This window comes from Drosophila navojoa, chromosome X, assembly GCF_054131105.1.
Source record: "Drosophila navojoa isolate 15081-1374.11 chromosome X, UAZ_NAV_1.0, whole genome shotgun sequence".
NCBI classification, from domain to species: domain Eukaryota; kingdom Metazoa; phylum Arthropoda; class Insecta; order Diptera; family Drosophilidae; genus Drosophila; species Drosophila navojoa.
The window spans coordinates 21953807-21974701 of record NC_142895.1 but is presented as its reverse complement, the minus strand read 5'-3'; the positions used below and the strand labels follow the sequence as shown (position 1 = coordinate 21974701).

Below are 20895 nucleotides of genomic sequence, written 5' to 3'. Positions count from 1 at the left end.
ATCCACTATAAGTTAAATAAAAACTTAAAACTTACAAAGAGAAGCCTTTATATATGTTTATTTTTTGTTGGTTTATACAAATGTTTGGTTTACATATATAAATAGTTGCTTTAATTTAAAGATATAAACAAAAATAGTAAGTTGCTCGAGCTTAAAAATTAATATAAATTATCATTGATAACAACTATTTTCAATATTTTGTCATATTTAAATTCCTTTGTTTCTTTTACAATTTAAAGCGCATACAGTTCGGTTGAACAGAAAGAGACAGCTAGAGTGGCCAATTGGGAAATGCTCGTGCCAATTGGAAAGTACTTTTTACATATGGGAAATTTAGTTGAGAAAAAAAGTCAAGAGTTTGTACATTGAAATTCATTGCTATTTTTTATTTTCATATTCATTATATATATAATTTTATTTTTTGTATATTTATATTAATAGATGTGTACATATGTTTTTTTTTTATTATTTTGTAAACTGCACAGCTGGCAATTAATTACATGTACATTAATTCGGGGGGAATTAATTAACTAATACAAAACAAGACGATTGCAACGTAGCGAGGCTGTCAAACTGTGCAGCAGGCCCATTGGGGGCCCCGCGAGCAGTGGCTGTCAAACTGTAACAGAACTGCAAGCTTAATTTATTTTTGCTTTTCTTTTTTTCTCTCTCTTCATCGATTAACAGAATATAAGCTATGCATTACGGAAATAGTACAACTGTGCCAGTTACAGCTATATATATATGTATATGTATATATAAATATTATTTGAACAGAATTTATTAAATCGCATCTAGTATTTTATCAACAGCAACAAAATGAACGCAGCAACAGTTTGAAATGCTGCGCAGCAAAACACAATTTTATTTGATTTTTGTTTATGTTCGTTCGTGTGTGTGTGTGTGTTTTTTTTTTTCTTAACTAGAGCTATCAACAAAATTGTTTAAAAGATTTTCTGCATTTGATGTTTGTTGCAATTTCTAGCACACTTAAAATTGAGTTATGGTTGTTATTTTCTGTTTTTCTTCAATTTAATTCTATGTTTCATTTCATTTTAGACGTGTGTATGTGTATGTAAAACAATGTGTAAAATAAAATTTGTTAAGAAATTTATGATCGACTGTTTAACGATAACGATAACGATACTTTTTTGTTTTGTTTTTTAACTAATTACAATGCCTTGCCCTAAACGGAATGTTTTAGTGCTACATTTCCAACTCGAACACAAACCGTCCTCTCCCTATCTTTCTCTATCTCCCTCTCGTTCTGTATATATATGTGTGTGTTTGTTTGTGTTTCATGTCACTCTCTGTTCATGCTTTACATTCCTCAAAACACTTAAGTTGAAATACCTTGAAAGTCGTACGTTGGAACATATATATGTACACATATGTATATACATATATATATGAGTATATATGTGTACATATATATTATATATATATAAAATGTATATATATATTTTCTGAACCTATATAAATATATATGTATAGTATATATAGTGCTCAATTTGTAGAACAAAAAGATTTATAAATTTAACGTTAACGGACCTAACTCTGTTATATATATATATATATATATACATATATATAAAATCGTGTGAGTGTGTGTGTCCTCCATTTCAATAGTGAGTTTAAGTTGTGTGTGTTTGTATGTGTGTGTTTCCTTGCGTGCGTGTGTATGGGTGTGCAAAAAAGAAGAAGAAGCATTTAAGAGCCTTTACATAAAACGGGTGCGTGACGCATTGCGCTGGTCCCAGCCTAAAACTGAACCCAATTGGCATTTGCCGAATTCTGTTGACCTTGATTGCCGCTAGAATCAAGAGGAGAATAAGTATTGGAATAACTGAATACAATTTGGGTGCATACCCAGCGGATGCGTAATCGGTCCATTCCGTGCCAGCGCCACCGCCGCCGCCGCCGCTTGTCCTGTGTGCTGGCGACGCGGCCGGACTCTGGCGCAGTGTCGCTGCAGCCGGCGCTGCCGGCGGTGGTGCGATCTTGGCCAAGCCACCAGGTGGCGGTGGTAGCACACCACCAGTACTTTTGCCCTTGCCAGTACGCGAGCTTCCCTCCGAGCCATCCTTTTTCTGTAAGCAAAGCACAAGTAGAGATTGGGTCAGATATGAGTGCTATTGAATGAAGAAGATCTGAAGATCAGAAAGTCAACTGCTCCAAATATTATAAATATTTCTTTTATACCTATAAGATAAATGAGCTCTGTTAAACTGAATCTATTTGTATCTCCAATAATATCCAGTGTATGATAGTATAAATGGATCATTCAGAACAAAAATTAGCAGCATTTGAAATTCAAGATTTGCATTTCTGCAAACATATTCAATGACCACAACAAATGCTAGCATGACATCCATTTATATACTTGAATGATATACATACATAATTCCCAATTCAAACATTATCACCGTTCCTTAAAGGTTCCTTTACCATCGCACAAAATATTCGAGGACTCTTAGAGGACTTAAAAAGGTAGCTACTCGGAACTCTCTAATGGTTCAAACAGAAGTCGAACACTGTATTGGGAAGATATTCATCCATCCTATAAGCTTCATTTATAGAAAATGGCTTTTTCTTGACGGTTTTAAAGGAATCTATTTAAAAGTTGAGTGCGTAATCTCGTCCAGTCAATTACACAAAAGTCGAAAATTTTACTGAGCTGATATCTATCTCTTCATCTATGCAATATCCTCATATATTATTAGCATTCTTTAAAGGAAATTTATCCTGCATTAAACTAAAGTGCTAGAGTGACTACGTGGTATCTTCTAGCCGGTTACCCATAGAAGTAGAACATTTTGCATAGCATTATTAGTGTGTTACCGTGGGATTCTTCAAATCACTTACCGTAATCCGCATGTTGATTTTAATGGTCTCGCCCTCCTTGAAGCCCAGATCAAGCTCCTGTTTGGGTTCGGTTTTCTCCTTTTCGATTTGCTCCTGATTTTTGACCCATTTGAAGTGATCCTGTAACGCCACATTCAAATCGAACGAATCGGAACGATCACCAAAGCCCAAACCCAAGAACGCTGATCGTCCATTGTCGTCCTGGACGCGTATAACAAAGTAGCGTGAGCTGTCCGAGACCGCTTCGATGGCCACGCCGGGATATGTATCGATGGGGCAATTGGCAAAGAGAGCGCCGCTCGTCTTATCCTCCAGCTTCAGTATGCAGGCAGTGCCCTTGGCCACCAAGCGCATTCGTCCCGTCCAGGTGGGCTCTTTGAGGTTCCAGTCCGCTGCTCTGCGTGTTTAAAAAAAGTTTTTATTTTGCCTCGTTCCGTTAATAAACATTGTTTACTTGAATGGCATGTGTATCTATATAAATGTATGTATGTATGTGCGTGCATTTTGTATTTTGTATGTTTCAGCTTAGTGAACGCTTTAAGCGAAAACAAAGAAAGTCAACAAAAGTAACAACAAAAACAATTATACATGTACAAAAGCTTTGGCCACATACACACATGCACACACACACACACATCTGCATACGTACATATATACATTTAGATAGACGAGCGCGCACGCAAATGCATATACATACAAACATTTCACTTGCAAGTGAAATGTACAGCAATTAAGAGAAACTGCAAACTGAATGCTCAAATAAATAAATAAAAAAAAAAAACCAAAACAAACACAACTGCATACAAAAACAAATTAAAAAAAAAAAAATCAATTGATATTGAACTTCAAAGAAGGCAGCAGCAATCAACAACAACAATAGTCAATGGGTTTTTCTTAACCTTGGCTATATTGCTTTTGCTGTGTCTCTTTGCCACATATTTCAATCTCATTTCCGTGCCTTGCGCATTTTTAACATAATTTATGCATTTCTCACGCGCGCACACACAGCCACAAACAATATGTATACACAGTGCGCGTATGTGTGGTATGTGGGGGCGTCTCTGCATGAAATCACGAAACTTTCAATTGCACCAGAGAACACAGCAACAACAACTAGGCAAAATTTTGTGTTTTTTCTTGCAGCAGAATTTCTTGTATAGTAGATGCAATCTCACCTGTATCCTCTGTTGCTAGCGCGTGGCGGTATTTTATATATAAATACCTCGGGCTTTACAATCAGCACACTTTCATATTCCATCTTTTATTATTATTTTTGAATTAATACTATTGTTTATTATCCTGCCTACGAGGTTCGTTTATAACTTTAAGCTTACAACTACATATACTGTAGAGCTGTCAAACAATCGATGCCAAATACCGATAATGTGGCTAATCGGGGGCCTCCACAAAACTATCTTTTGTAATAAAATCGGTTGGTACTTTTTTGATATAGCTACCATAAGTAAGAACGTCCAAGTATGTATATCACGGATGATATAATTTCTACCTTTATTATGTTGATTTTATTTTTAGCGATAGAGCTTATCTGACTGTGAAATATGTTGAGTGAAATATTTTGACAACGCACGCGCGGCACGATGACAATGATTCGTTGAGTTTCGATAATATTTGACAATACATTTTTAAAAGGATTTTTAGAGTTATAGACGTGTTTTTTATGTAGTTTTCTGATAGCTGATCATGGTTTTATTTAATTTTTGACTAAACATGCAGTTTTTAGATATCGATAATGACCGCGCGGTACAATTATGAAAATAGAATCGATATAAATTACCAGTCGATATAAATTCAGTACATTTACTTGAGTGCGATTCCTTTTTATTTACTTTTCAGTTTTACTTACAGTTTATATTTATCAATTCTTTTTCATATATGTATATTAAGTAGCGATAAGAAATAATTATCAGAAAAGTATCGATAGCATTATTTTTAGTATATTTTATCTAAATATTTCGCTATATCGATAAGTAATATCATTAGTAGGCCGCACGTTGTTCGTCTGAAGGTCTACAATAAACCGAAATGGCACCGGTTGAGAAAATTACAAGCGACAGCGACTTGGATGTGGTATTGGAGGAGTTTAAGACCAAACAGGCTCGTCGCAACAGCACCGGTCCCAAGTACACATGCAGCATAAGCGGTTGCAATGAGAGCTTCAAGCGTCTGGACCAATTGGATCGCCATGAATACCACCATACCGGTATTGTAAGTACGACTCAAATATACTTGTTCAATTTATAACAGATTCGCTCTTATTGTAGAAGAAGCACGCTTGTAGCTACGAAGGCTGTGATAAGACTTATTCAATACTCACCCACTTGAAGCGTCATCTGCGCAGCACACACGAACGTCCTGCGGAACCGCAGAAAACAGTCAAATGCAGCCTGCCACAGTGCAACAAGATGTTCATATCGACTAGCAACATGACACGCCACCTGCGCGAGGCACACGAGAGTCCGCGCGAATACGACTGCCGCTTCTGCTCTCTCAAATTCAGGCAAAAAATGAAGTTGCGTCGCCACGAGATCATACGGCACACACAGGAATTTCCGTTTCGTTGTGAGAAATGCTGTCGCGGCTTCTGTCAGAAGTGGCAGCAGGAGAGTCACCAGCGTAGCTGCAGACTCTACTCGTGTCCCCAATGCGAACTGAAGTTTGAGAAATGGACGCTTTACACAAAACATTGCCGCGAAACACTACACAGAGGCGAGCGCCACAAGTGTGAGCACTGCGACAAAAGCTACGATAGACCCAGTGCCTTGAGTGCTCATATTGCTGCCAAACATCCAGCAGATGCTGAATCAACATTCACATGTACCGAGCCGGGCTGCAATCGCAGCTATTCGTATGAGCGTAATTTACGTCAGCATATCCTAACTAGTCACACGGGGAGGCGCTTTGAGTGCCTGGCCGTTGGTTGCCAGCGCTGTTTCAGCAGTGCCCAGAATCTAAGCAAACATTTGCTGCGCGATCACACAGACAAAGAGCGCCAGCCAGCTAAAGAGAAGGAAACGCCAGACTCAAACGCAGAAAGAGCCCCGGCAAAGTCTCGCAAGCGTCGCCGCGATGCGGGCAAATCCGCACGATCGCAGCTCTCTAAACTGTCGTGCCTGGTGCTCGACAAGGAGATTGATAAGCAGGTGCGCCTGCGCCAACCATCGGCGCTAACGAGTGTGGCCAAGGAGCTGCAAGAGAAACATGACGAAGAACAGGAACTAGAGCAGTTGCTGGAGCAGACGCTGGAAGATGACAGCTAAATAAAAGCCTTGCTGAATAATATATATGAAGATGTGGCTATACATATATAAGTAGATTTAAGTATGCATCTTATAGTGGAAATTTTATGCTTGGCACATTCAATTTATAGTATATAATGTGATGCATATTTATATTTATTTATTTTTATTAATTTTTTTTTATACATTGGCTTATTTAAAAAGACAAGCTTTGTTTGCGGTCTACATATATTCCAAAGCTATCTGTAGAAAAGGTAATACTTTAACCTCTCGTATCCATTCATATATAAACTGCCTAAATTATATTATATTCGAATAAACAAATTTAATTTTGAAAACCGAATATTCCATAATTTTATATATTACAACTTTGTTCTAGTCAATAAATAAGCTCTAGATCTACGATGTTAGAGTGCACAAAGGGAGATATTTACTCTAAAGAACCGATTAAAGTCAGTTTAAGTTATTTTATTTCCAAAGATTAATGTTAAGAAAAATATGAATTAATCAATACAATATCTAAAAATAAAACAAAAATGAATAACCAATTTTAGTTAATTTGATTGGCACAGATTTATTCCTCAGACTACATAGATCAGCGAGAAAAATACACTTTAAATTTTTCTATAAAACAAAAGTTTCTTTGCAAAATTTGTTTATGAATTATAATCCCAATTGCTTTAAGTTGATCTATATTCTTTATCGAAGCATCAAAACAGTTTCATTGCAAAAACGTTTTCATATATATTTCTACATTAATTGCTTGAAATTGATCTATATTCTATATACCAAATCGAATCAGATCTCGATAAGTACTAATTAAAGTCAGTTTAATTTTCCTTTTTTATTAATAAACGAACGTTTTTGAAAACAACTTCAAATCCGTTTTATGTGGATGAGGTTGTGTACAAGGGCGCAGGCTGTGTATGTATATGTGTATGTTGTGTCTGAGTCTCTACAACGAACTGATGATTTTTCGACTGCGCATTTGCTCCAACCATTGCTCCAACTGTTGCTCAGGCGTCTGTGGCTCGGGTAGGTAGTAGTGCTGCGGTGGTTCGCCCTCTTCTAGCCGCAGGAAGTAGTGACAGTGCTTGTACTCAACGCGTCCAAAGCGACCGCGCGCATGTCGTCGCATTCCCTTGAAGACACGTCCCTTGCCCACAAAGGATTCAGCTGGAGAGAGAAATGTAAGTTATTAAAGGCCCATAGTGTTAGCACCCATATTTATTTACCAATCCACAAATTGCTTTTATACTCAACATTGTGCCGCTCAACGGCCATTTGCTGAGCCTCCAATATCGTCTCTCTGACATCTGTGGCTCCCTTTTTGAGCACAAAATTCAGTTGCTTGAGCGCCTCGTCTACGGACATGCCCCGCACAAAGGCCGCTATATACCACATCTTGTCCGGACTATATTTGATGTTGGTGCGCATATGGCACACATACTATAAATAAAGGATTTTAATATTATAATTAAGTATTAGAGTTAATAAAAAAACTGAAATAGTAGCCATTTACCGCTTTGCGTGGCTCCTCGTCCACTTCCTGTGGCGGATGCACTGTTTTGTTGTATTCCAGCCATTTGCGAGGCCCGTAATTGTGTTTATTCCATTTGGTGCAGAGGCCCCCAGAGGCAGCCGTGTGCACGCCGCAGCAGTCAACGTTTTGCGTGATCGCAGGCGGCGTGGCTAACAATTTGGCTGCGCCGGTTACGGGGGCAGCCGCAAGCAGCGGCGTTTGCACCGTTAGCTGCGCCATTCGCCTTATCATTTTGTGCATGGTGCTTCAGGTTTGTTTAATAATGTTGTCAAAAAGATTTATAGCAATAAAAGAACTTGAAGCACCATCGGTCGCGTAATCTACCAGCAAACAGCTGTGTGGGCACTTAAGTCTCGCACATATCGATATTTCGATAGTTCGTAGTAGATATTTTTGCCGACAAGTGGAATGCTATCGATATTAAATCGAAATATAAGCGATAATTAATATCTTTAAAATGTTCTGAGTTTGAAGTTTTTATTTCATGTTATATCAGCCAGATGGCTGTAAAATCGTATGCCTGTTGAGTGAAATATTTGTAATACGAATACAAACTATTATAATAAATTAAATGTGTGAACCTTTTTAATTTTTCCCTGTTATAAAAAAGAAATCACGAACTGAATCGCGTTAGCCAGTGCATCTACTTAAGCCGAACTATCGATCGCTTCCTTTTTGATGCCTTAAGATTTCTCAAGAAGGGCTTGCAAAGAAGTTGCAAATTTATTCGGATTTCATAGAATGGTTTGAAACAATAACATTGAGTTTTCAATATATTATAAATCATATTATAGCCATTCTCTGTAATATGGAGGATTCAACTCGCGTTAAAACCGAAGTCGAATCCACTTACTCAAATATCATATACAAACAATCCCCATCCAGAGATGAAGATAACGCGTGCACCCCGCTGCGTGATGAAGGTGGCCACTCGCCCCTCGGACAGGAGTCAGTTAATGCTAATGGCGCCGCTAGTTGGGAAAGCGATGGTGATGATCAGAACTTTACAGCGCCGCCGCCACCGTCAGTGCAGCATGAGATGTTCCTGGTGCGGAGCCCGCAATATGATTATTGCCCCACGCCATTGAGAGTAGTGGCCACAGTTGATCCGGAGCCGGCAGAAACTCAACGTGAATATGAAGAACATGGAAATTCGGATTTGCTGAGCGATGACAAAGAAAATTCAAAAGCGCTGACTGTTGTGAAAAAGGAGGAGCGCAGAGAACTACAATTGGGCTTTCTTGATATCCTGTCGGAGACAGACTTTCAAGGCGTTTTAGATGAATCTTATAGCCATGTAGATCAACTCGATCAAATGGATCTTGAGCCGCCAAATGCAGATAACGATGAAGAGCAGGCGCTGCAAGACCGTATCGAGCAGCGGCAAAAGGAGCTTGAAAGCTTAGAGCGAACAACTACCGAGAAGAAGCGAAAAAAACATAAGAAGGAAAAGAAAAATGATAGCCATAAAAAGCGACGTCGCAGTCGCAGTGGCAGTAATAGCCCAAGCTCACATAAAAGCCGTAAGGAGCGACGAGTACAGGAGCCTGATCGATCCAGAGGATCAAGATTAGGTTCCAGGTCCGTCATAAAAACTGAGCCCGATCAACTGGACTATGTGCCAGTACGGACCGAGGAGAAGAGCATCAAGGTAATCAACATCAGCAAACTAAAGCAAAAAGCACCAGAGCCAACACCAGCTCCGCTAACAATTCAGGATAAGCGTCGCCGGGGCGTGGAGCGAGCAAAGAAAGTGCTACAGTTAATGGATCTCAAGGAATCCAAGGCACCGAAGACCGAATTCCTAGTGGTCAACACCATTCGGAAACTACCCAAACTAGGTGGGTATATGAGCAGTTATGTATTCGAGAATCCCTCGCCGCTGTGCAACAATTTCAATGTTAGATATAAGTTCAACTCGACATCCGTATCGAATATCAATTTAAAGAAGTGGGGCCTGGAGCCGCTGCCCGAAGCGACAAGGGAGCTGTTGCGTCTAACCGGAATTAATGTGACACAATTGATGGATCTACAAAAGAACTCGAAGATGACCATTCAGAAGCTCAGATTCACGCATCAGAAGGAGAACGACAACAGCAGCAAGATAGAGGATGAATCGGTATCTACCGGTCTGTACAAAAGTGCATCAACCCAGACGGATTCCCGGATGGTGAACCACGGTCGGAATATTGGTGTTCAGGCTGTTCCTCCATCGCATGAAGGCGTCTATTGGTTGAATCCTCGCTTCAATGATTCGGACCTAACGCAACAGCAAACTAACGTGTTGCTGGCACTGAAGGAGCTTACCGCCTCGCCTCCCAGCTCATCCTTGTGGGCCGATCGTATATTCCGAGAACTGCGCAATGCCTTGGCGATCAAGCGCGTCGAGGCCAAACAATTGAAACAATGATCAACTTATTATTGCCAAAGCATAACCACTGCAAACGCATTGTGGAAAAACGATTCGATTTTAAAACTTATTAAACAAGAGCTTGGATAAACAGATTTATGTTTTCCCATCAATTACTTCAGTAATATATAAAGTGCAAATACACGTATCCAGACCAAAGAAACGTGAGGCCAAATCCAAAATCAAACAATAAACAAAAATAAAGAAAACGTTTGTAAAATTAAGTATTATGTTAACGTGCCTTATAAATAAAAATAAAAGAATATTTTGTAATTCAAAATTGCTAAGGGTTCATGAAACTGATAATTCTAGTTGGAAACTGCCAATTGGTAAATTGTTAATTCAAATGTTATCGATAACCGAATGTGGCAGCCTTTAACAACACTTAACAGAGATCCGGTATTGTCTGGCCACACCGTTAGGTCCACGTAGAAAACAAACGGACGACATTGTCGACGTGCATATATTTAATTAAGATTTAAACATACAGCGAGATGCAATAAACAAAGATCAATTGAAAGGACCAGCGGACTGGCACGCGCAGAGGCAGTGACTCCGTGCCCCTGACACTGACAACGGCTCCTCAACTGAGCATCTACAATAAACATACACCAAAATATTTAAATATGTTGGGTGGTAAACGCACAAGCTCTCGTCATGTTGTGGTCGTACTATTGATGTGCCTCTTCTGGTACGTGATTTCGTCCAGCAACAATGTCATTGGTAAAATGGTGCTCAATGAGTTCCCATTCCCAATGACCGTCACCCTCATCCAGCTATGCAGCATCACCCTCTATAGTGGGCCATTCTTTAATTTATGGCGAATACGTAAATACCAGGACATACCGCGAGCTTACTACATGCGACTAATTGTCCCGCTGGCCATTGGCAAGCTGCTCGCCTCGGTCACCTCGCACATATCGCTGTGGAAGGTGCCCGTATCATATGCCCACACAGGTCAGTTGAGCAAAGCCAATCAAATTATATTTAACTTCACACGTCACCAAATGTTGATAAATATTTGCAATTCTTCTTCTTCTTCCCCATCAACGACTGTTCAGTTAAAGCGACCATGCCGCTTTTCACCGTCGTATTGACGCGTGTCTTCTTTGGCGAGAAGCAGCCCACACTGGTGTACCTGAGCCTGCTGCCCATCATAACTGGCGTGGCCATTGCGACTGTCACGGAAATCTCGTTTGATATGCTCGGCCTAATCAGTGCACTCATCTCGACCATGGGCTTCTCCCTACAAAACATCTTCTCCAAGAAGGTAAGGCGATCGCTCGCATAATCTCACCTGGCCTTCATTATCAAATCAATCAATTCTATTTACAGGTGCTCAAGGATACGGGCATACATCACTTGCGACTGCTGCATTTGCTCGGCAAGCTATCCCTATTCATTTTCCTGCCCCTCTGGCTCTACATGGACAGCATGGCCGTGTTCCGGCATTCAGTTATTGTATGGCATATATCTATATATTCACCATTATCGATTTCTAATGCAATATTTGCTTGGATTACAGAAAAATCTGGACTATCGAGTGATTGCGCTGCTCTTCACCGACGGCGTTCTCAACTGGATGCAGAATATAATTGCGTTCAGTGTGCTGTCGCTGGTTACGCCACTTACATACGCCGTGGCCAGCGCCTCGAAGCGGATATTCGTGATTGCCGTTTCGCTGCTGATATTGGGCAACCCGGTCACGTGGGTGAATTGTCTGGGCATGACGCTGGCCATCATCGGCGTGCTGTGCTACAATCGTGCCAAACAAATCTCGAAGGCCAGAGAGCTGCCGCTGCAGGTGCCAAGCAGTCATATTAAGTATACGCCGCTGCAAGACAACTACTATCGCAGCTCGCTCAATGGCAACATTGGAAATGGCCTGCACAAGGGCTCTGCGACCGTACAAATGCCAATGCCAATGCCCATGAGCACCAACAGCAGCAGCAGCAGCAGCATCAGCAACAGCTTGCTGGTGAACGGCAGCGGGATGCCAAGCGGGAGCACCACGCGCCTGCTGTTCGTATAGTTTTCTAATTAGTGCAATTGTTTTGGAAGAGCTACAACATTCGTTCACAACTCGTCGTCGCCTCACGTCTGGCATTCATTGATGGCTAAGATAACATTTCTTATCAGACAGAGTTCGCTATCTACGGGCAATCCGAATAATTGAATAGTATTCCCGCATTCAAATCAAACAATATTCAATGTGCTCTCTCTGCTCGTGTGGCACATTTTGTTTGTAGTTTTCCCTCCGGTTTCCATTTCATTTTCTTTTCTTACCGTTGATTTCCTGCCCATCTTTTTTTTTTTTTTTAAGTTATCTTGTATAATATTGTATGATAAAGAAATATGCGTGTGAGGCGGTATGTAAATAAGTATCTATGATTGAGACTGAATCCGCAACGGATTTGCCTCAGTTGCCGCTGAAAGGAATATGAATATATTGTTTTCTCAATTCGAATTAGAATGATAATGCCTTACAATTGTATGTATGTATGTATTTACAAAATCGAAATGCGAAATGCGTGTGTATTCAAAATTGTTGACCGTGTACATAGGCAATAAACACATATATCTACTACGTTCTATTACGTACTATGTAAACCAGCCAGTTTTGGCTTTTACTTGGAACCGGGCCAGTGTTTATTCCACTACCGCCACCAATTCCCAATCCCAATCCAAATCTAGGATGCGCTGGCTAGGCGGGCAGCAGCTTTATCCACTCGTTCACGATTGCCTTTTTGTAGCCAATGCGTTTGAGCAGCGCCTCCGAGCGCCAATTGCTGGACACAATCCATGCGGTGAGCGTCACCTCCTCCTTTTTGGCAATCAATTTGCTCATGACGGCAGCCAGAAGCCCGCCCAGGCCACGGCGCTCCGCTTTGGGCAGCACCTGTAGCATACTTTGCAAAAGAAAATCGAGACTTTAGCTAAGATTCCACTTGATTCATGCTCTCGCTCTTACCCCAGGCCAGAGAAGTCATTCTGGAATATCCAGGCAATCAATTCGCCCGTGTCACTGCGACAGACGCCCACGGTTCTATTGAACTTGATCAGAGCACGGATGTATGCCAGTGATCCTTCGCCCTTGTTGGGCCATATACCGTGCACTATCTCGGCATCCTCGTCCGTTAGCTGACGCAGCTCAAAGTCCGTTAGCAGCTCGGGCACTGTGATCACTTTGGCCTCCGCATGGGGCAATACCATGCCGTAGCACTGGCGTGCCTGTATACCCGTTGCGCCCTTCTTAAGGGCCAGCTCTTTGACGCGTTCGCAAAAGTCGAGATCGACATTCGTAAGCAGCGCACCCTTCGCCCATTGAATAAGCCGGGTCTGCTCGAGGCAGGCGAACAGCTCCACGGCCCCTGTTTGCCAGCTGTAGAAGGAGACGCTCTGCACCACATCCTCATGCAGGCTCACGTACGTGCCGTACTGCCGGAAATCCCCAGCCCGGTGTGTGTAGAATCGTTTGCGCAACGAAATGTAGTTGGCATCGTTTAGGGGAACGCCTGCTGCCGCCAGCTGGCGATCCCATTTACGCTGATTGTACATTAATAGATAATGAAAGTTAAGCTCTCCATATTTCGCCTTATAGAGCGCCATCAGCTCATCCACTTCGGTATCGCTGAGTGGACGCAAGATGTCCAAATCCTTATCGCCCATATTGATCGATGCCAACTGCTGATTACGCTTTCAAAGTTACAAATTGTCTGGCTTCGGCTCGCGTTGGCGTTCTTTAATTCAGCGAGGAAACCAGACGCAAATGTATACAGGAGCGGATTCATAGTTAAGCAAAAACTAAATGTATTTTAAGTTTACTTTATTACGGTTAAATTATGCCAAGGATCTAGTTAGCGAATTTCATGATCGGCTTAACGGTTTATTATCTCTGTACATTGATTAATTTTTTTTTTGTTTTTTCTTAATTTATTATTTATATACAATAAATATATAACAAATATATAACCGCAGTGCGGCCCTGCAATCAAGCACTTTAGACGTGTTAGACTAACTAATTCAACTGATTAGATTTCCCGCAATACAAAATAAGCAGCGCACCGTACGTCGATGACGTTGCCCACATGCAAATCGATATGTTAATTTCGATAGGTTCAATCGGTCGGTCGGCGGCTTGCTTATCCGCCGATGACACGAAACTTAAATTGAACTTCGAGCGCCAACTAAAGCAACAATGTAGCAACGGCACAGAAAACTATTTGAACCTAGCAACGCAGTGACCTTTGTTTGTTTACAATTTGAATTAGTTGAATCCAGACTTACACATAGACATCATTAATATTTATACTATTTAAGCAATTATGGTGCGCAGTAAGTGTAACAAAAACAGCAACAGCAACAGCAACATTTGAATTCTTGACTTTGTAATCAAATTGAGCAACGTCTGCAGTTACAGAGGAGCTGGTTCGCAAAAAGTCGGAGCATAATGAGCGACTAATTAGCACGCTGGAGGAGCTATCGCTGCATCAAGAGGACATCGAACGCATCGAACACATTCAGAACTGGTGTCGCGACCTCAAGATATTGCTGTTGCAGTCCAATCTCATAGCCCGGCTGGAAAATCTGTTCAAGCTAAAGCGTCTGGAGTATCTCAATGTGGCGGTTAACAATATTGAGCGTATTGAGAACTTGGAGAGTCTCGAGTCGCTCAACAAGCTCGATCTGACGCTCAACTTCATTGGCGAGCTAACCAGCATTGAATCGCTTATTGGCAATTATAATTTACGCGAACTGATTCTGATTGGGAATCCGTGTGTCGAATACCCACATTATCGTGACTATGTGGTGGGCACCCTGCCGCAGCTGCACAGCTTCGACTGTAAGGAGATATTGCCCACAGAGCGGCTGCAAGCGCAACGTCTCGTCCAACAGCATCGGGCTGTTATCGTCCAGTGCCAAGCGGCACAGGCCATCGAGCGGGATGAGCAAAGGATACGCGTGGCCGAGCAGCAGCAGCAACTGGCCAAACAGTGCGCCGACATGGAGGACGAGGAGGAGCGTCGACGCACCTTCTGGAATTCCAAGAGCGAGCACTGCCCAGAGATACGCACAGAGATAGCGCGTCAGCACAGGCTTGGCCGCGAAAAGCACGAACCCACACCAAATCCATTGACAACCAATCTTAAGCGAAAGCCGAATCTGTTTGCGCCCTGCGGACGACCCTACAACATCAACCAGGGCAAGTTGCCGTTTAATTTCCAGGATGAAGCCGATCACTATAGTCTGCTATTGGAAGTCTACAAGTTTGTATTTACAATTCGATTCTCTGATGATGAAGTGCATCTCTCACTATATTTGATCAATGACAGGCATCTGGACACATCCCTGATCGATGTTGACGTCGAGACAAACTATGTGCGCGTCACGGTCAAGGGGAAGATCTTTCAAATCGCCTACAATGAGGAGGTCAAGCCGGATGAGTCGATTGTGCAGCGCTCCCAAATCACTGGCCATTTGCAAATAACACTCAAGAAGCTGAAGGCCAACGAGCTGCTTGTCGTCAAATCCGTGCGCACGCCGAAGAAAGGGTGAGTGAATGGATTCAGATCCGGGCCGGAAATAATATCAACTTGACATCTTGCAGTGTTCCTGCTCCTGGTGCTGCTGTTGCTACTGCAAAAGAACCCAGCGGCACAGTCGATATTGGCAATATATGTCCTCCGCCCGATTTGCCCGACTTGATCTAAGTGCAGGCGAGCACACAAGGATTTATTAGTTTTTTATTTAAAAATTGTTTATTTAAATATTTTGTTTTTTTTTTTTTTTTTGTTTTTTTGGGATTTTTTGTTTCGTTGCTGCGCCTCTCATATTCCTGCTGCCTTCTAGTATTCATAACTCCGCGCTGACCCAGCATAGTACCATATGTCTATATACATATATATACACAAATGTATATATATATATATATATATATATATATGTAATTGCTTATATTGTATATGTAGTTACAATTCATGATGTACGTTCGTGTGTGTATGTGTGTGTCTGTGTATGGGGTGGATATAAAAAATGATGCAAACGCATAGTAAAAATTGAAATTATTGTTTGCTTTTTTTGTGATCTAAACGGGAATAATGTTGCTAAGTTATAGAAACCGTTTGCCAAAAAATCCTTACTCATGCTACGCAGTATATATCAATATATATGTATCAAAATGAGCTTTGGTTGATTAATTTATATATATATTTCGAGTCTGATTAAAAAAAAAATAAAAATAAAAACGCAAGAAAACCCAAAAGTCATTTTAAAAAATACATGTGGTACGCTTTTTTTTCTTCTCCTGAATGATTAGTTTTATATAGATATATATATACACATATATATGTTAGCATTTGAAGTTTGAACAGTTCATTCTGAGCCAACGGAAAGGCATCTCAGCTAAAGGGATTTCTCGTTTATTTCAGTCTCAGAGCGGCGCACTATAGTTTCGACCATAGAAATTGGATTGTATTTGGTATATGTCTAGTTTGTGGATCGGGAAGGAGGAAGGCTGGTATATTGTATTGTAATTCTCATTTGTTTGCATTTTGTTTTTGCGTTCAGTGCTTACAAGTTTATACTGCGGGAGTAAGGATCGTATGATCATTCCTGGGCCTGGCATTATTTCGTGAAGTTAATGGTAATCATATATATGCAGTCAATATTTTATATGTTCCTTTCGGTTTTTTGTTTTTGTTTTTTTTTTTTTTTTTTGGATAGCAACAATCTTGTATTCTCTCTCGCTCAATATAATATTTCGGGTTTTTTTTTTTGTTTTTTGTAGTTGTATTTTAAATAGTAAGTATTGTATTTAGCTGTGGTTGTGCATTGTATTTTGTTTTGTTTGTTAGTTCTTTTCTGTTTTCTAAATACAAGTATTTTTGTTTTTTACTTTGCATTTGCGTTTTGTTTTTGTTTTGTTATTTTGTTTGCTTAAGTCCTTTTGTTGTTTGTTTTGGTTTGTGGTTCCCATAAAAAACGTATAATAAAAAATGTGAACAAAAAAATAAAAGACATTTCGAAAAAAAAGCGTTTTTGCGTCTTTTTGGTTACATTTTCATCTGGGTTTTCTTTCTCTCCTTTTTGTTTTTGTTGTTTGTTGTCTGCTGTTCTTGTATGCGTGTAATTGTATTGTTGTTGTTGTTGTTGCTGTTTTTACTGCGGTTAGACACAAAAATGTTAACAACATTGCACATGTTGGAAAACGAGGTAGGACATTGTTTTTGTTTCGATCATCTTTTGTTTATGTTTGTTTTGTTCGGTTCTTTGTGTTGTTTCTTCTTCTCTTTTTGCGTATTTGTTTTCGTCATTTCAAAACAGAAAACACAAAAGAAAAAAACACACACACTGGTTATTAAAAGCAGATAATTCAATAAATATATAACTAAGCGTCCGGATCAAGCGACCGTCATTTTTAGCGTAACGTTGCGAAACGAGTCAAATAAATTACAAATAGCAATACATATTTTGGTTATACCTTGAGACTTATATATCATAACGTTATGTACCAACTAATCTAAGGTGCTAACTGTGACTGGCCCGGCCACAGGGAGCACTGATGAACTAAAATCTAATAGAATAGCCCGGCTGCATCGCCCTATGCGTCACACATGTTCGTTGACCCACAGTCAAGAGTCTCAGACGACCAAACACCAGAGATAGCTAACGGTTGTGGGATACAAATCGGCGTCCGAATATAAAATCATATATAAATATATAGACATATAAATATATATAATATATTTATATTTATATATATGTATATATGATATAAAATTAAAACGCGTTTCTTCCGCTTCGCTTACAAAACCTACAACTACAATACGTTCGTATCCGCATGTGTGTATGAATCTATATATATATAAATATATATAAGTGTATGTGTGTTTCTTTTCGTGTGTGTGAGTGTGTTTTTGTGTGGTGTTGGTGTGCTGTTGTTGCTGCTGCTGCTGCTGCTGCTACTGTTGTTGTTGCTGTTGTTGTTGGGTGCGTATTGAGGACTGCGACAACAACCAATTTCCTCACATCACAGTCACACAGGCAGAGCAGTGTGGGTCGGAAAGGGGGCACGTGGCATGGGTGGTAAGAAAAAATTGACTCTTAGACCCGCAGGATCTCGCACGCTTTGTTATAGCAAATGGCTATCCAATCGGGTTGCGTGGCACCCCATTGTATTTGATTGACTTCGCCTTCAGCAGCTGTATAGGCTAAAATTGGATCCTCGATTGCGCGTGGCATTTGTTGTATATCCCAGATCAGTGCTTGGTGATCATCACCGGCAGTGCAAATGTGACAGGAACTGCAGGCAAAGAAATAACATATATATTCGTCTTCTTCCTCACATTCTATTTGATTGTTTTAGTTTTGCTCACCTATGCGGCGCCCACGCAATACCGTTGACGCACGCTCTGTGATTGCTCAGTCTTGCAACAGGTGTACAAGGAACACGAACATCTAAAATAATAACTTCACATGAATCCATGGCAACTGTGGCTAAGTAATTCGGATCCTGTTTGTTCCAGGCTAAACGCAACAGGGCGGTATGCGCAGGATCCTAATCAATTAAGAATAAATCATTATTTACATAAAAAAGCAATGGGCGATTGTCGCAGCCTACCTCATAGATAATGGTCGAGTGCTCGAGATGGCGCAGATCAAACATGCGCACTGAGCCATCAGCACCAACAGAGGCAAACATATCCCGTCCTCCGCCGGCACGTGAAAATGCAATGTCATAGACCTCCTTGTCGTGTGCTATCAACTGCGTCTTAACATGCCCAGCCACATAGACGCGAGCGTGCGGCTGCCCAGTTTCCAGGCCCCATATTGTGCATGTGGTGTCGATGGATGAGGTGCCGACCAAATTTGGATCCACCTCGTTCCAGTCGAACGATGTGAGCGGCGCACAAAAATCACTGTTTTTGTTGTTATTTAATACACACTCCAAATGGGTATCCGGTTCACCGGCACGCCAAACACGCAGATAATCACCGCTGGTGGCCAACAGATCGGGATAGATGCCCTTCGAGTCTGGTATCCACATGATTTTTGTCGTCGGATATGGATGGTCAAAGGTGCTGCAAATGAGATCACAATTAATTACATTTTAATATTGATTTACATAAACTCTCAGATGATGTCGATAAGGTTAAGTCTAACTCTTAGAACTGGTCTTTTCTTCTGCTGTGAGCTAATCTCTGACTTGTATGGGAGGATCGGCTAAAGATTGTCTTCTTGTTAAGTCAAATTAATTAATAGGAACTTACCATATAATGAGCTCTTTATACGAAGCTCAACATATATCTCACAATATACAATATTTTCATCCAAGACATAATATACAATATTTTCATTCAAAATATATATCCACCAACTTTAAATTGTCTCGATGGGTAGTCTAAGTTCATAAATGACATTTACCCTATAACAATGATAACTATATTTCTATATACTGACATAAATAAGTCTAAATGCAATCAAGCTGAATATATACATATCTTAATATATAATATTTTAATTCTGCTCAATGAGCTCCACACCTTTTAGCACTAAATTCGCTGGTATCCTCGTCCAGGCTTATGATTTGCACTTTGTTGTTGTACTCCTCGATGAAGCTACCCAAGGCAAGGCGGAAACGTTTGTCTGGCCGGACGCTCCAGTTCATGGAGTAGAGTGGCCATGGCGCCAGGTATTTGTATATTTCCTTACGTTTCCCCGCGGTCGATGACATAACTATTGTTGTTAATTAGGCGACAATTAGAAAAGAGGGGGAAGTAATACAACAACTAGCAGCACTTACCTAAATATTTATGTGTTTGTGTTCGTTAGGGATATGAAGAATATCAAACGACAGAGTTCCTGTACGCAATTAAAATGATCCAGTAACCGAACTTTTATACAAGGTTTCTCACAAAAGCTAGCTGGGCGGGCGGGCTGGCGGCTGATGGGTGGTAATAAGACAAACCTGCTAAAAATTACGATGGCAATGCGGATGATGATAATGACGAGACAAATTGAAACTTCAGAAAATTAACAAAAAACCGCTGTGCCTTTTGGTTTACTGTACACGGAGAAAATGGGAATGGAAACCGAAAATGAGATGTTATTGTTGTAAAAATTATTTCGTTTCAGTTTTTAATTATAATTGCATTTATTTTATTTGTTTTGTAGCTCACTTCATTTTGTGTGACGACTTTGGCGGCGGCGCAGGCTAAAGTGGTGCCCACTCAGCCTTTTCCGGTTAGATTTAGATGTTTAATATCCAGATTCACAAACAATTGTTGTAAGCTATATTGGTACGGCGGTGATACGCAGTCTAGCTGAAAAATAGTTGTTTAATAACAATGAATAACTAATTTATATATTTCAATATATGATGTTGCATACGTTGAGTTTAACTCTTTGCTTAGCAATATTAAAATTGTAATGCACATAATGGTGGAGATATGCGAATTTCGTTAAAGTAGCTTTTTGCGAATACAAAAGTTGGCAACACTGTATGTAATGCGACGCGACAGTTTGCGGCTGCAGTGTATTATTAGTAATTGAGTAAATACGGCTTAACGTGCCGCATGGGCACTAACAATAGAGGTAGCCTTAGTTTACTTATTCAAGTATTTATTTGCATTACGATTTCATTAATTTTTAAGCGATATTTAAATGCAAGAACTTTTCACACCTGAACAAAATTTTCTCTCAAAATGTATATACACGGCGGTGTTGCCACTTTATCTGTTGTTTGGGATGACCACTAAGTCGATAATTAATGGTTTGACATCTGGTGCGATACAAAATCATTTATCGATACTTCTATGAAC

The 20895-nt window shown here is 40.4% G+C and overlaps 8 protein-coding genes across 12 annotated transcripts in view; 4 read left to right on the top strand and 4 right to left on the bottom strand.

Annotated features, from left to right (window-relative positions):
* LOC108655760 (uncharacterized) overlaps nt 1–6465 on the top strand; it is a 173265-nt gene extending 166800 nt beyond the window's left edge. Inside the window, exons 2-3 of the mRNA XM_089263801.1 lie at nt 4892–5091; nt 5148–6465. Of these exons, the coding sequence (XP_089119927.1) occupies nt 4909–5091; nt 5148–6143 (1179 nt within the window). The 5' untranslated portion in view covers nt 4892–4908 and the 3' untranslated portion in view covers nt 6144–6465. The remainder of the gene's footprint in view (nt 1–4891; nt 5092–5147) is intronic.
* On the bottom strand, nt 643–4306 carry LOC108656855 (NECAP-like protein CG9132). Its single transcript, XM_018109174.3, has 4 exons — nt 4041–4306; nt 2866–3262; nt 1870–2090; nt 643–1813 (listed from the first exon to the last, which is right to left on the bottom strand). Exons 1-4 carry the CDS (start codon nt 4121–4123, stop codon nt 1762–1764), a joined length of 753 nt encoding a protein of 250 aa, XP_017964663.1. The 5' UTR covers nt 4124–4306; the 3' UTR covers nt 643–1761.
* A 492-nt stretch (nt 6466–6957) lies between the features above and the next one.
* mRpL22 (mitochondrial ribosomal protein L22) lies at nt 6958–8029 on the bottom strand. The gene is made up of 3 exons (XM_018109175.3): nt 7645–8029; nt 7358–7571; nt 6958–7298 (listed from the first exon to the last, which is right to left on the bottom strand). Exons 1-3 carry the CDS (start codon nt 7903–7905, stop codon nt 7078–7080), a joined length of 696 nt encoding a protein of 231 aa, XP_017964664.1. The 5' UTR covers nt 7906–8029; the 3' UTR covers nt 6958–7077.
* Nucleotides 8030–8305: 276 nt separating this feature from the next.
* Panx (Panoramix) lies at nt 8306–10355 on the top strand. The gene has a single exon (XM_018109165.3). It carries the CDS (start codon nt 8474–8476, stop codon nt 10073–10075), a length of 1602 nt encoding a protein of 533 aa, XP_017964654.1. The 5' UTR covers nt 8306–8473; the 3' UTR covers nt 10076–10355.
* Nucleotides 10356–10489: 134 nt separating this feature from the next.
* LOC108656851 (solute carrier family 35 member E1 homolog) lies at nt 10490–12662 on the top strand. Its single transcript, XM_018109167.3, has 4 exons — nt 10490–11032; nt 11137–11345; nt 11411–11536; nt 11601–12662. Exons 1-4 carry the CDS (start codon nt 10702–10704, stop codon nt 12105–12107), a joined length of 1173 nt encoding a protein of 390 aa, XP_017964656.1. The 5' UTR covers nt 10490–10701; the 3' UTR covers nt 12108–12662.
* On the bottom strand, nt 12559–13885 carry LOC108656853 (uncharacterized). Its single transcript, XM_018109172.3, has 2 exons — nt 13047–13885; nt 12559–12984 (listed from the first exon to the last, which is right to left on the bottom strand). Exons 1-2 carry the CDS (start codon nt 13742–13744, stop codon nt 12780–12782), a joined length of 903 nt encoding a protein of 300 aa, XP_017964661.1. The 5' UTR covers nt 13745–13885; the 3' UTR covers nt 12559–12779.
* Nucleotides 13886–14052: 167 nt separating this feature from the next.
* On the top strand, nt 14053–16137 carry tilB (touch insensitive larva B). Of its 2 annotated transcripts, XM_089263800.1 has the most exons (5): nt 14053–14284; nt 14396–14410; nt 14490–15342; nt 15409–15627; nt 15684–16137. In XM_089263800.1, the coding sequence occupies exons 1-5, from the start codon at nt 14164–14166 to the stop codon at nt 15784–15786; spliced, it is 1311 nt and encodes a 436-aa protein (XP_089119926.1). In that variant the 5' UTR covers nt 14053–14163; the 3' UTR covers nt 15787–16137. The 2 variants fall into 2 exon arrangements, with proteins under 2 accessions (XP_089119926.1, XP_017964655.1); XM_018109166.3 differs by having other exon boundaries at nt 14269–14410.
* Nucleotides 16138–16614: 477 nt separating this feature from the next.
* Nucleotides 16615–20895, bottom strand: wap (DDB1 and CUL4 associated factor wap). Of its 4 annotated transcripts, none has more exons than XM_018109171.3 (7): nt 20757–20895; nt 20254–20393; nt 19878–20138; nt 19618–19810; nt 18696–19155; nt 18451–18632; nt 16615–18377 (listed from the first exon to the last, which is right to left on the bottom strand). In XM_018109171.3, the coding sequence occupies exons 4-7, from the start codon at nt 19806–19808 to the stop codon at nt 18179–18181; spliced, it is 1032 nt and encodes a 343-aa protein (XP_017964660.1). In that variant the 5' UTR covers nt 19809–19810; nt 19878–20138; nt 20254–20393; nt 20757–20895; the 3' UTR covers nt 16615–18178. The 4 variants fall into 4 exon arrangements, with proteins under 4 accessions (XP_017964660.1, XP_017964659.1, XP_089119930.1 ...); XM_018109170.3 differs by having other exon boundaries at nt 20254–20397; nt 20757–20887; XM_089263804.1 differs by lacking the exon at nt 20757–20895 and adding an exon at nt 20465–20632 and having other exon boundaries at nt 20254–20397.

Bases quoted from the DNA above. Each gene is read 5' to 3' on its own strand.
- LOC108656855 (XM_018109174.3), bottom strand. From the start codon at position 4,123: ATGGAATATGAAAGTGTGCTGATTGTAAAGCCCGAGGTATTTATATAT. The intron at 3,263-4,040 runs GTGAGATTGCAT...TTAAACACGCAG, and splicing joins GCTAGCAACAGAGGATACAG to AGCAGCGGACTGGAACCTCA. The intron at 1,814-1,869 runs GTATGCACCCAA...TCTTGATTCTAG, and splicing joins ACCGATTACGCATCCGCTGG to CGGCAATCAAGGTCAACAGA.
- mRpL22 (XM_018109175.3), bottom strand. From the start codon at position 7,905: ATGCACAAAATGATAAGGCGAATGGCGCAGCTAACGGTGCAAACGCCG. The intron at 7,572-7,644 runs GTAAATGGCTAC...CTTTATTTATAG, and splicing joins ACGAGGAGCCACGCAAAGCG to TATGTGTGCCATATGCGCAC. The intron at 7,299-7,357 runs GTAAATAAATAT...TTCTCTCTCCAG, and splicing joins TAAAAGCAATTTGTGGATTG to CTGAATCCTTTGTGGGCAAG.
- Panx (XM_018109165.3), top strand. From the start codon at position 8,474: ATGGAGGATTCAACTCGCGTTAAAACCGAAGTCGAATCCACTTACTCA.
- LOC108656851 (XM_018109167.3), top strand. From the start codon at position 10,702: ATGTTGGGTGGTAAACGCACAAGCTCTCGTCATGTTGTGGTCGTACTA. The intron at 11,346-11,410 runs GTAAGGCGATCG...TTCTATTTACAG, and splicing joins AAAACATCTTCTCCAAGAAG to GTGCTCAAGGATACGGGCAT. The intron at 11,537-11,600 runs GTATGGCATATA...CTTGGATTACAG, and splicing joins TGTTCCGGCATTCAGTTATT to AAAAATCTGGACTATCGAGT.
- LOC108656853 (XM_018109172.3), bottom strand. From the start codon at position 13,744: ATGGGCGATAAGGATTTGGACATCTTGCGTCCACTCAGCGATACCGAA. The intron at 12,985-13,046 runs GTAAGAGCGAGA...TCTTTTGCAAAG, and splicing joins AATGACTTCTCTGGCCTGGG to TATGCTACAGGTGCTGCCCA.
- tilB (XM_089263800.1), top strand. From the start codon at position 14,164: ATGCAAATCGATATGTTAATTTCGATAGGTTCAATCGGTCGGTCGGCG. The intron at 15,343-15,408 runs GTTTGTATTTAC...GATCAATGACAG, and splicing joins CTGCTATTGGAAGTCTACAA to GCATCTGGACACATCCCTGA. The intron at 15,628-15,683 runs GTGAGTGAATGG...GACATCTTGCAG, and splicing joins GTGCGCACGCCGAAGAAAGG to TGTTCCTGCTCCTGGTGCTG.
- wap (XM_018109171.3), bottom strand. From the start codon at position 19,808: ATGTCATCGACCGCGGGGAAACGTAAGGAAATATACAAATACCTGGCG. The intron at 19,156-19,617 runs GTGTGGAGCTCA...TCTCATTTGCAG, and splicing joins AGCGAATTTAGTGCTAAAAG to CACCTTTGACCATCCATATC. The intron at 18,378-18,450 runs GTGAGCAAAACT...CTTTGCCTGCAG, and splicing joins ATTGCGTGGGCGCCGCATAG to TTCCTGTCACATTTGCACTG.